The sequence below is a fragment of the Armigeres subalbatus genome, chromosome 2 (assembly GCF_024139115.2).
Source record: "Armigeres subalbatus isolate Guangzhou_Male chromosome 2, GZ_Asu_2, whole genome shotgun sequence".
Classification (NCBI taxonomy): Eukaryota; Metazoa; Arthropoda; class Insecta; order Diptera; family Culicidae; genus Armigeres; species Armigeres subalbatus.
In genome coordinates this window covers 62,734,061-62,747,295 of record NC_085140.1, presented here as the reverse complement: position 1 = coordinate 62,747,295, position 13,235 = coordinate 62,734,061, and the positions used below count along the sequence as shown (strand labels likewise).

The window sequence follows — 13,235 nt, the reverse complement described above, 5'->3', positions numbered from 1 at the left end:
TTGACCAAAGCTGAAAATTTTACCATGTTTCGACCGTATACACACTTAAATCCCAAATTTCACCTCGGTAAAGATTTTTACCGATTTTATCCAGTAATAGATAATTTATACCGGATGATCAGTAAAATGTTCAGAATTTACCGATTTCAGTAATACTTTATACCGTTGTTTCAGCACTATGAATTAAAATACTGGACCTCAGTAGTGTAAACTACCGAACAACTCGGTTTAATTGAAACTTTCGATTCTGACAAGTAATTTTACCGAGCACTCGGTAAAAATTATAAGTTTTACTGAGCCTTCGGTAATTTATGTACCGAGCTCTCAGTTCCTAAAAGTCCTTCGTGACGCTTGGTTTGTCGCCATGTTTCTACTCTGAAGTTTTCTTTCAAGCAATGTGCATTGTGTTTTAGAATGTTCTGTGAATTTTAAGTAGCGTAGCTTAAATTTGTGGTGAAAAAATCGCGTCTAGTTCAAAGTTGCCGGTAAGTTTTGATAGATATATCTGAATTTATGTCAGTTATACAAAAAACCGAATTCTAATTAACAATTTTGATTATCTTATTATCTTTTATTTTCAGGTGCCGCTCTTCCACTTTGATTAACAAACCATTTCTTCTAGACCTTCAGGTTGAATATGGTCCATGCACGGCTACTTAATACTTGCGCCAGGTTTGTGAAAGTGTTTTCAGGAATCTGCGCATCGCCATTATTTATTTTGATGAAACTGCTTAAAATTATGACCAATAAAACAAATCCTGAAAATAATGATAATTTGTTGTTTATTTTACTATGACCAAGAAAATCAAATGTTTTATTAAATTTTAATCGGTAGTTTTGATTATAGAAATCCACAGTATTTATACAGATTTACCAGTAATGTTTTGCCGAGTGCTCAGTAGCAGTTTACAGATTAGATCGGTATTTTTTGACATTTCGCCATCCTGAATGCAGAACCGAGCACTCAGCAAACTGTTGAAGTCGTTTACCGAGGTGACTACCGAGAGCTCAGCTGTTGAGAATTCGGTAATTCAGCAACCGAGCCCGGTAAAATAAATTAAGTGTGTAGATTCACATCATAGCAAAAACAGTAAAACCAAAATAAATAGTATGAAAGTTTCGAATCTTTTGAATCTTTGTTGATAATACTTTTAATAAAACCATAACTAACTACAAACAATGTAATATGCAAATAACTTTAACTTCAGACAATGAAAACTAACATTTGTTTAGAAAAAAAAGACATAAGATTAACTTTTCGGTGGCAAAGTAATGCTTCATCACGCCTATTCGCTATCTGTTTAGGCATAATAAAAGAAAACAGGCACTACGTTCCTAGTTTTGATAAAACTTCCACTCGATTCCCTATTAATGTCGATAAATTTTGGTTGCCATATCAGTGCTAATGGCGTAAGTCCACCCATCGCGCTAAGATAACATATCCGAGAAAAAGATATTAGAAAACAAATATTTTCATATATTTGAGTCGATTATTGTTTTATTAACATTGATTCAGTTCTCATGGAAGGCTGTTTGATCGCAAAAATTGCTGTTCATAGTTCAAAACTATGTTTTGTCAAAGTTTTTGTGGTGAAAAATTAAATTATGCAAACGAATGATTCTTTAAGCTGCAGTATCCTCAATGTAGGAATGCTTTGATACGGACTAGGGATCCTATAATGAGAGATATGCGAAAGCGGCCATTGTGATCCAATCGAGCATTGAGAACTGTCGAAATGTGAGCTAAATGAACATTCTTATTGTTGCAGATTGAGAGGTATTGCAAAATTCGATGTTAAGAAAATTTTCAACGAAAATTGCATTTTTATTTTAGTGACAATGCTTATTTAAACACTGTTAGTGGATAGATAAACATATTCCAAATTGTCATCAAATGCTAAGTGATATACAAGCTTCAATATTTTGCGCTGCGGCAAGCAGCGTTTGCTACCAAAATCATCTGGAAAAGTATTTGCATATCTCTCATTATAGGATCGGTTTAATGCGGACCTAAGAATAATAAACATATGTGTCATACTTTTATCGTAAATATGTAAATGACCATAAATCTGAACCAAAATTTTACGATAAGTCTGAAATAATTTATAATAATAGATACGACTATTTAGTCGCTTTTATGCTAATGGATGCCAGAGTTAAGTAGGTGAATTATAAATAATCTGCACAATTTCGCAGCTTTCTTGAATGAGCGCAATTACATAAATGTATCCCCTGAGCCTCCTTTATCAGACAATATAACCAAAAATGACATCGCACAGAGCCGCCCGTAGTAGCAAAACAACCATACTACGGACATAAATTACAATTGAAGTCTTCACTCCTTCTTTTGTGAGAACAGACAGAAGAGCTTGCACGACATTTTAACACCTTTCGTGACCCCGCGACACTTCTTTATACCACGCGGAGTTTCCACTTCGGCCGCAAGGTGTTTCTTTACTACCGAACAAAACCACCTCACTTTTGTGTTGTGATTTGGTCCGACTCGAGTCGAGGCATACGCGTGGGAGGGTACGAAGCGACATTATTTATAAATATCCTCACACAAGTTAGTGCAGTAAATCAACCATCAAGAGTGTTCTTGTTCGCGATTCGGTAGGCACTCGTTTAGGAGGAGCCAGTGTACGAAACTCAAGACTTACCGCCCCGTTTGATCTTTATTGGATTGTTTTCCTTCGTCCATCATCGATTGGCTGATTGTTTCGTTTTTAGACAATAAATTGGCACATAGGGATTTCATTGATCATTGAACAGTAATAAGAAACGCATTAAAGTCTTCAAGCGGTGGTTGATGAGGTAATGCTTGTCATCAATACTCATTAGCGTGTTAGTAGCTGTTTTAAAATTCTATTGCGATTTCACGTCACATGAAGCCAAACAAAACGTATTCAATATACAGCAATGGAAATGCATAACGCAGAAAGCGTGCTTGTGTTGATTGCTTAATCTTTGAACTTCAAATGATAAATATAGAATGTATTTGTTCTTGAATGAAAAAAAAGTGAAATATCGAACAAATATACCAAATTATCACATTTTAATATAAAAACCGTTTTCGTCTTTGTTGTAGTTTTTTGGCTAGCTTGAAATTTTATTTTAATTTTACCAACAATACAACAGTTACGCTATAGTTTACATATTCTGAGCTGAAAGAATATTTAAAGAGCTTGTGGTATCGGTAGCTAAGTGTTCAGTATATCAGTATGAATCAAAAATGGTGTTGTTGAAGCTGTTGATCTGTAGATTATTTTCAAATTAAAAAAAATACGAATAAAATCAATCAATCATCAAACTTTTAATTAATTAATCAATCAAACACAAACAGTAATCGACAAACACACAAACGGCAAGCACTACATTACCCCTAGAAAACAAGAAATCTTTGGCAAGTACTAGCGCTCGGTCTATCTCATTTAGCAGGTCCGCCTCAGAGAAGCTTCTCCGACTGTTGGCGCTATTGTAGTGGCTGTCATTGCCGTTGTTGTCATGGTTGTTGTTATTGAGATTATGTTTATTAACACTATAACTGCTTTCATCAGCATTGGTCAGTGTGTTACACGCAGGGTTATGGTTCGTAAAGACACCTTCACTGTCACGTTCACCCAAAATGGCACACTCATCATCATTGGAATAGCTACCGATGCGATGTTGACTATCCGCGGCTAGTTGAGTCGTTCCGCCAACAACACCATTGCCACCACCACCACTACCACCAATTTTAGTCACCGAAGGCAAACTGGCCACACTTCCACCACTGGATTTGGCTATGCTCGACGAAGAACCATTTTTGACCGCCGTCGCAGCAGGTTTACGTCCGTCACAACTGGTACTACGCTGGAGTCTACGTTCGAACTCTTGACACTTGGCACTGACGGACACCGGAGCGGGTGGTTCTTCGTCCTCATTGGCGCCATTTTGTTTGGGAATATTCTCCACCGAAGAACTGGCAGCATTTCTAATAGCCGCTTTGTAACTGTCCTGCCGTAACAGTTCGCGTTGTTTCTGCTGATGCACTTCGATTAGAGCACTCACTTTGACGCTTTCCTCCGTAGTCGTGCCATTACTAGGCGTCGTCGTCGTCAAACTGGCAGCACTGCTCTTGTGGTTGCCATTAACGGAGACACCGTTGCTGGCGGAAGCAGGTTGTTGGAAGCTTTTCGCTTGATTTATGCTCTGCCGCGACCGCTGGTGCTGCTGCTGCTGTAGATGACTTTGAGCTGATAGCCATGTTGATGTGGTGGAAGTGGTGATGAAAAACGAGAGAAAATGGAAATCTCATTTAAGTAAATGTGAAAAAGGGATGAGAAGGAAAGCGAGACCAGGGGAAGCCAAACGCACAAACACATGAACACGGAACAGGACGAGGCACACTTTTCTTCCATTTCATTTCTTTGGGGGGGTTTGTAAGCTTTTGATGGGAAGGAATAACGGAGCCGGTACTGCGGTCTGGCGAAGTAAAATTATTATGGGATGTGCTCAAAGGTCACGGAGATTGTTTTTAATGGACGTAGAGAAGTAATGATGGATGTGAAAAGTAGTCCATAATATAGAGGATGTTTTATACTGCACTGCATTGTTGAATCTTTTCTGGTAGTCATAATTGCACATAAAATACGTGCCGTAAAGTGAAATTGTGCCATACTCATATATTTTAAGGCTAGTTTTCGTGATTAATTGTGCCAAGCAGCATTGCACAGACAATCACGTAGGAGAAACTTATTCTATATAATTTACAATGCTTTCTTTGGTTTCTTAACAATTGGCCTAAACGTGTATTGAATTTAAGCTTGATTATATTTCAATGTTAAAAATCATTGATTTGTAATGTCATTGAATCATAGCTGTTTTAAAATAAAGCTACAAATATATAATATGAATATACGTCTTTGTTCTGCCTAATCAAGTGACCACCCGAATATTCATGGAATGATAATTCTTCAAGAAATAGCGTTTTTATGATTTTTATGATACAAATATTTTTTTTTTTCATTATTTAATTTCGATCATACATTAAACGATTATTATTCATAAAATTATCTAATGCATGATAAAGTGATTGTTAGCTCAATGATACAGCAATTTTTTTGTTCCCAAAAACGACCATTTTTTAATGGTAACGATACAAAACAAAAATTGTACAACATATCATAGTGCTGGGTAAGATGCGCCAACGTGTGATTGGGTGGCAGCCAATCAACGCAAGGATGTGCAAGCTGAGGATAAAAAGCCGTTTCTTCAACTATAGCATCATCAACGTGCACTGCCCACACGAAGGGAGAACCGACGACGAGAAAGAAGCGTTCTACACACAGCTGGAGCAGACATACGATGGATGCCCACTGCGGGACGTCAAAATCGTCGTCGGTGACATGAACGCACAGGTAGGAAGGGAGGAAATGTATAGACCGGTCATCGGACCGGATAGTCTGCACACCGTATCGAATGATAACGGCCAACGCTGCATAAACTTCACAGCCTCCCGCGGAATGATAGTCCGAAGCCCCTTCTTTCCCCGCAAAAATATCCACAAGGCCACATGGAGATCACCTACCCGGATAAAAATTTACAGTATCTTGTATGACATAACCCATTGAAATACAATAGATTGTGTGGCAAACAATACAAACTATTGTATGCTTATTGTAAAATGTTCACGGTTGTAAAAGATCATTATTGTACGTACATTAAAATAACAATATATTTAAATGTTTCCGATATATTCTATTATATTTTTATTGTTCGCTTATGTTTAGTATTGCTCATCCAAAAACTAAACAATTTTTTTAAAGTATTCGGTTTGGATGATCTGGAAATCCGTCTAATGTTGAATTAATATAATTTTGGAATATTTCATGGATTTATTATATTGATGAAATAACAATTGAAAACAATAAAATTACAATAGCTTTGTTTGTTAAATAAATAAAAATGTTATACCGGTTCTCAAGTATACACTCAGCGAACTGGACTATCGAAATTCATATCTGGCGCCTTATGAATCTTCGACGGATTATCCCACCAACAGTGCTTCTTATACGCAGTTAGCTTCCCGAGTTTTCAAGCGTCGATGGGCGTGTGGTCTACCGGCCTCCCAACCCCGACTTCCATGGTTCGAACCCAGTCTGCCGCACTTCACTTTTTTTCAAATGAAAATCATCATTCATAAGGCAACATATTGAAATTCATACCGATTCCTTGTGGCAAATTTTCATAAGGCGTTTGATTAAAAATCATACGTCCATTTTCCTCAGTGTATATTTTCATATTGCAGGTCTTGCTGCAGGTCTAGAAATGTTTTGCAATAAAAATTTGATTTCAAAAAATGAAAGGGAACAAAAACTTTTGCTTATAATTTTACTCGGAGAATGGCTGGATTCATTTGAGCGTGTACAGTTTTGTTTATAATTAGTGAAGAGATGAAAATAATGAAACTGTATATGGTGCAGAAAGTGTTTTTTTCATTGCAGTTTCTGCTGCTGGGAAAGTGGTAGATCACTATGGCTTCTGTACCGTGGTGAGTATCTAAAGTGTTGAAGCGCGTTAGAGCATCATTACTGGGCGCGAGTATTTTGATCACTCTCACTGTACACGGATAAAATAAAATAAGCTAAAGAGATTAAACTTTAATCAAAAACCATATTCGGTCTATCCACTCATCGCAAGGATTATTTTTGATTTAATCTATTCAAGATTAAAATTGATTTAATCATTGTAAGGGTTTCTTTGCTATGATTTTTAAGCAACGGCGTGCATGTTGTTTACATCCAAATCAATAATGAAAAAAACAATTGAGAATTTTAACCCAGAACCAACATGAAGGTTTCTCAAGTCCGGTTATGGTGGCTTTTGCCGTCACGCCGGTGAAAATTATTTTTGAGAAAAATGGGTTCTGCATGGAATTAAAACCACGCTGAAGACGTAAATAAAACAAGTGCAAAAATGAGCTCCTTAAGTAGAATTGTGGGGGTGATTACGGTTCGAATTTTTGCAGCCGTATCGCAGGATCATACATGAAAAAAAAAAAAAAAAACACAATTATAATTGCGGCATTGTCAAGGGGAACGAGTCAATTCCTTCCATGTCAAAAAATGCCGAAAAATACATCATCCCGCCAAGAAATACAACTGAATCCCCACAAGCATATGCCGGCCATCTTATTCGATATTATTCGGCTTGAAAAATACATGTGTCATTTCCTTTAGGGATTGCTTTGTCGTTTCGGTTCAACTCCGGAACAAGTGTTTGAATATAACACGATTTTTCTTATTCCCATCGCTGACTGCGCAAAACCGGACTCGGGCCGAACGGGACTGGCGTAATCCGACCAATATAAGCAGGAATCATCTGAAAAAAATGTGAAGAAATTTGGCACCGATTCGACCTACCTCAAGAGTAGCAATGAGAGCTTGTTAAGCCTTTAAAAGTTTATATTTTGGAAAATCGTAGCAATGCTTAAAAAGCAAGCTATGCTAAATTTATTAATAATCCTTGCAACAATTAAAATTTGAAAAAGTTTACAAAGGAATAAACATTAAGCTAATTACCTTTTTTCATTTTATCCGTGTACTGTCATTTTAGATTAGTCACTCTTTTTCGCATCGGTCACTATTTTCGGTATTTTCGGTTATCATTTCGGTGGCTGCATTCCGTATCGGTGACGTTCGACGTTTGATAGTTCATCAAATAGTAGCGCTGTTATTTGGTCAATTTGGTCACCTGTCAGCTGCGCTACTGTTTTAGCAGCGCGTTTAGTAGCGACCGGTAAAGTGTCAAGTAATGATACTGCGCTGACAAACGGTTTATACTCACCACCGGTAATTGTAATCTTATACTACAAAAGTTCAATGTACATAATGAACGCAGTGGTTCATACCGATCAAAAAATAAATGATTTTTTTATCATCATTGTAACTGATGACATGCCTGGTAACATGTATCCTTGTTCCTTTATAGAAATGAAGCTTAAGATAAATAAAATACTGCTGCTTGCTGGTCACTGATTGAAGATCGTTCAGTGGCTACCATTGGCCAATCTCACCAACGGGATATGATAAGAACTGATGCAGGTAATTTTTTCATTTCTTCTCTTATTTTTTCTAATAAAACTGACATTCTTTTATAATTTACATTTTTCACATGTTTATATCTTTATCTATTCGGAACAAAGTTAGTACACTTTTTAAACCGATGTTGGATTTTTCTCCAGATACAGGCAACCCACTTAACTTTGGAAGTAGTGCGCTGGATTCGTCTAAAGATATGCTAAACAACTGGAGGAAAATAAAATAATTTGTAAAACAATTAATTGTATTCTATTTTTATTGTAATATTGGAGTATAATGTATTCTAAATCCTGTTGTATTTCTATTGTAAAACAATAGAAACAGTAATTGAAAACATTTAAAACACAATGTTTTCTATTGTTTTATCGCTCGAAATCATCCCATTGAAGAACCGTAAAATCAATTGTTTTGCTCCGAATTTTGTATGGAAAATTTTCCGTTTTTTTTGCATAGATACATAACAACCCCCCTTTTTAATTGTAAAAGTCCCTTTTACCATTCATTTTATCGTGGAAAACCATTATATCTCATGTGGTTTTATTGTCAAAATTATCAAAATTATATTCAATGGTAAAAATTATGTTTTAAATGGTGTTGTAACAATAAAATTTATGATATTTTAATGATATTTTTTATCCGGGTAACCAAGAAACGGAAAACCAAATCGATTACGTTCTAATCGACGGTAAATTCTTCTCCGACATCACGAACGTCCGCACCTACCGCAGTGCGAATATTGAATCCGACCACTACCTCGTTGCAGTATGCCTGCGCTCAAAACTCTCGACAGTGTACAACACGCGTCGGAGTCGGACGCCGCGGCTTAACATTGGGCGGCCACAAGACGGTAGACTAGCCCAAGGATACGCGCAGCAGCTGGAAGTGGCATTCCCAACGGAAGAGCAGCTAGGCGCAGTGTCTCTTAAAGATGGCTGGAGAGATATTTGATCCGCCATTGGAAGAGACGCAATCGCTGCACTTGGAACGGTGCCATCGGATCAGAGAAACGACTGGTATGACGGCGAATGTGAGCAGTTAGTGGAAGAGAAGAATGCAGTATGGGCGAGATTGCTGCAACATCGCACGAGGGTGAACGAGGCACGATATAAACGGGCGCGGAACGAACAAAACTCGATTTTCCGGAGGAAAAAGCGCCAGCAGGAAGATCGATACCGTGAAGAGACGGAGCAACTGTATCGCGCTAATAACACACGAAAGTTCTATGAGAAGTTGAACCGTTCACGTAAGAGCCACGTGCCACAGCCTGATATGTGTAAGGACATAAACGGGAACCTTCGTAATACGAACAAGCGTGAGGTGATCCAAAGGTGGCGGCAGCCTACCAAAAACATTTGAATGGCGATGTGGCAGACGAAGATGGCGGTATGGTGATGGACCTGGAGAACGCGCACAGGACATAACTTTACCGGCTCCGGATCTCCAGGAAATCCAGGAGGAGATTGACTGGCTGAAGAACAACAAAGCCCCTGGAGTTGACCAACCACCAGGAGAGCTATTTAAACACGGTGGTGAGGCACTGGCTGAGGCGCTACACTGGGTCTTTACCAAGATTTGGGAGGAGGAAGTTTTGCCGCAGGAGTGGATGAAAGCTGTCGCGTGTCCCATCTACATAAAAGGCGATAAGCTAGATTGTAGCAACTACCACGCAATCACATTGCTTAACGCCACCTACAAGGAACTCTCCCAAATTTTATGCCGTCGACTAGCAGCAATTGCAAGGGAGTTCGTGGGGCAGTACCAGGTGGGTTTTATGGGCGAACGCTCCACCACGGCCGTGCACGGACCAGGTGTTCGCCATTCGCCAAGTACTGCAGAAATGCCGCGAACACAACGTGCCCACACATAATCTATCCATCGGCTTCAAAGCCGTATATGATACAATCAATCGGGATTAGCTATGGCAGCTAATGCATGAACACGGGTTTCCGGATAAACTGACACGGTTGATCAAATTCTCGAGTCCCTTCGAAACCCGCAGAGGGTTACGGCAAGGTGATGGTCTTTCGTGTCTGCTATTCAACATCGCTTTAAAAGGGGTACCGTCAACTGGGGGGAAGATGATCATTGAGGTGAAGATGATCATTTGATGTGTCAGTCAAAAGTGCCAAATTTTTTTATGAAACGGTAGTCAACAATATTCTCCGTTCAAGTAATGTTACCGCTAGGTAGAAATCCCAGTTTTTCGATTATAATCATGAAAACGTATTTTGTGGAAGAAAGAGAGAGATAGTCATAAATGACGCTATTTTAGTTTCAAATATTGACTTCGTAGACTTCTTCACGTAGTAAATTCAACATTCATACAAATAACCTAGTGTATTTTGACTACTAGGTCATAATTATTTTAGTAGAGCTGTCTTGATCAACTTCACCCCAAACCAGATTACTCAAAAAATGTGTGATAATTTAATTTATTTTAATAAATGCGAACGCATTTCAGAAAACTAAAGTTGTTGATTATTGCAACGTATAGCAGTACATATTTTGAAAATATTTGTTTCGATTTAAAATGTAAACACACATTGTTATTGCATGTTTTGTCTTAAAAATGATCATCTTCCCCCCAGTTGACGGTAATACGAAGAGCAGGGATTAACACGAGTGGTACAATTTTCCATAAGTCAGTCTAGCTATTTGGCTTAGCCGACGACATAGAAATTATGGAACGTAACCTTGAGAAGATGAAGGAAGCCTACATCAGACTGAAGAGCGAAGTTAAGCGGATCGGACTAGTCATCAACACGTCGAAGACGAAGTACATGATAGGAAGAGGTTCAAGGGAAGACAATGTGAGCCACCCACCGCGAGTTTGCATCGGTGGTAACGAAATCGAGGTGGTAGAAGAATGCGTGTACTTGGGCTCACTGGTGACTGCCGAAAATGACACCAGCAAAGAAATTCGAAGACGCATAGTGGCTGGAAATCGTACGTACTTTGGACTCCATAAGACGCTCCGATCGAATAGAGTTCGCCGCCGTACCAAACTGACAATCTACAAAACGCTTATTAGACCGGTAGTTCTCTACGGACACGAGACCTGGACGATGCTCGTGGAGGACCAACGCACACTGGGAGTTTTCGAAAGGAAAGTGCTGCGTACCATCTATGGTGGGGTGCAGATGGCGGACGGTACGTGGAGGAGGCGAATGAACCACGAGTTGCATCAGCTGTTGGGAGAACCATCCATCGTTCACATCGCGAAGATCGAACGACTGCGGTGGGCCGGGTACGTAGCCAGGATGTCGGGCAGTAACCCGGTTAAAATGGTTCTCGACAACGATCCGACGGGCACAAGAAGGCGACGTGCGCAGCGGGCAAGGTGGATCGATCAGGTGGAAGATGACTTGTGGACCCCCCGTAGACTGCGTGGTTGGCGACGTGTAGCCATGGATCGAGCGAAATGGAGAAGACTCATATATACTTCGGCCTTAGTCTGAATAAATGAAATGAATGTGATTGTGATATTTTGAGAAAGGGATCACGAGTAACTTGTAAACAGGGCGGAATATAAACCTTTTTTTCAGTTTTCATAAATAAAATTTGAAATGTCTAGAAAACGGTAGGGGGTGTGGGCACCGTTCGGTTATGGGCACTCCTATGTATCTTTTGACAGATAAGAGATGCTGTCATTCTGACAACCGTCATTTGTTTGCTATAATAGCATGATGTTTTGTGCTCAATATCAAACCGGATGGGCATCTCTACTTTGAACTAGAAACAAATAAATTTTTCGTACAAGAAAAACAACACGAAAGTTTTTTTGGCCTTTTTCAAAGTGTCATAAATTAAAGGATTTAATGCAAAAGTGAGTTCTAATGCGTATTTACACAGTAAATTTAATCTATTTTGAGGCCCAATGTCGATTGCCATCAAAATTTTAGCGCGAATTTTTGCGAAATTCGGTTGTGGGCACCTTTATTGGTTCGGTTATGGGCACCCTCATTTTATTGATAAATCATTCAATATCGTTTTACTTGTCCCTTAACTTCTTTTTAATAACGTTTTAAGGCAGTTTTTATAATAAGTTTGACATAATTGTTCGAAATAATGAGTTTATTTAATATTTTTGTTCTTTGGGCATGTCTAGTCATTATACACACACTTTTTGGAACAAAGCGTTGACCGATTTGCTTGCAACAAGTTGCATTCGACGGGGAATGCTTTCCCATTGTTTCCTATTGAAAATTGGTCAGATCGGACTATGGGATCAAAATTTATGGCCAAAATATTTTTTTTTAAATGAACGAGAAAGGCACTATTGCCGCTAGGGTGATTAATCAGGATTTTTTTGACTGTGATGCATACCAATAAAACGTAAATCAATGAAAATTAAAACCCATTTACCTAAAGTGCTATTTTAGACCTTTCTTATGTGATTTTTTCAACATCCTCCTTAATGCACCGAGGGAGGCATTATCGCTGCCAGGTGAATTGATTTGAGTTTTTTTAGCGTCTCCTGCCTTTTAGAATGAATAAACTATTCCTTGTCTTTAAATCTGGGTGGTTTTTATTCATGCTTCTTTATTTTTAGCTAAGTTTTCAAGGGTGCCCACAACCGAACCACGAAATGAAAATGTCCAAAAATGTCAAATTTTCTAAATTGTCAATATTTTTTTCTAAATCGATGAAATCATATTAATTTCTTTGCTAGTAGTAAGGTTATAAGTTTAACTTTCGATTGCTATGCAAATGTCGACATAAGATCAACCAGGGCCAAAGTTATGGACCAAACACAAAAGGGTGCCCACAACCGAACCTCCTCCCCTATTAACGAAATTGGCTTCATCCAATACTTTTTTTATTTTTATCTCCATCGACCTGATGTCGTTAAAATGTGTGTTTTGCAGTCAAGTTTTTGTGGTTAACATTTGGTGAAAAAATAAAAATGGGATTTCAAGATATGGGATTGTATAAACTTTAATGGGATTGTATAAACTCGTCTTATGACAGGTGAAAACATTCCACTAAAAAGCTCAAAATAGTTTTCTTATCAAGATATTTCAATTTTTACATTAGTTATCGTTTTTTTTCAGTGTAAAATAATTTTGTCACCAGTGTCATATTTTCTCCATAAAGCCCTTTTAGTACCCTATAATTCGTTCTCAGGCAGCTTTTTCCTACAATGAGCGATTT

The 13,235-nt window shown here is 38.3% G+C and overlaps 1 protein-coding gene across 16 annotated transcripts in view; it reads right to left on the bottom strand.

The window, feature by feature from the left end:
- The window catches only part of LOC134208741 (sorbin and SH3 domain-containing protein 1), a 453,188-nt gene that overhangs the window by 255,368 nt on the left and 184,585 nt on the right, over window positions 1-13,235 (bottom strand). For 13 of the 16 annotated variants that reach the window (XM_062684620.1, XM_062684619.1, XM_062684617.1 and 10 more), the window contains one exon: window positions 3,657-4,235. The exons of the other annotated variants lie outside the window; for them this stretch is intronic. In XM_062684620.1, the coding sequence (XP_062540604.1) occupies window positions 3,657-4,235 (579 nt within the window). The remainder of the gene's footprint in view (window positions 1-3,656; window positions 4,236-13,235) is intronic. 16 annotated transcript variants of the gene reach the window in all.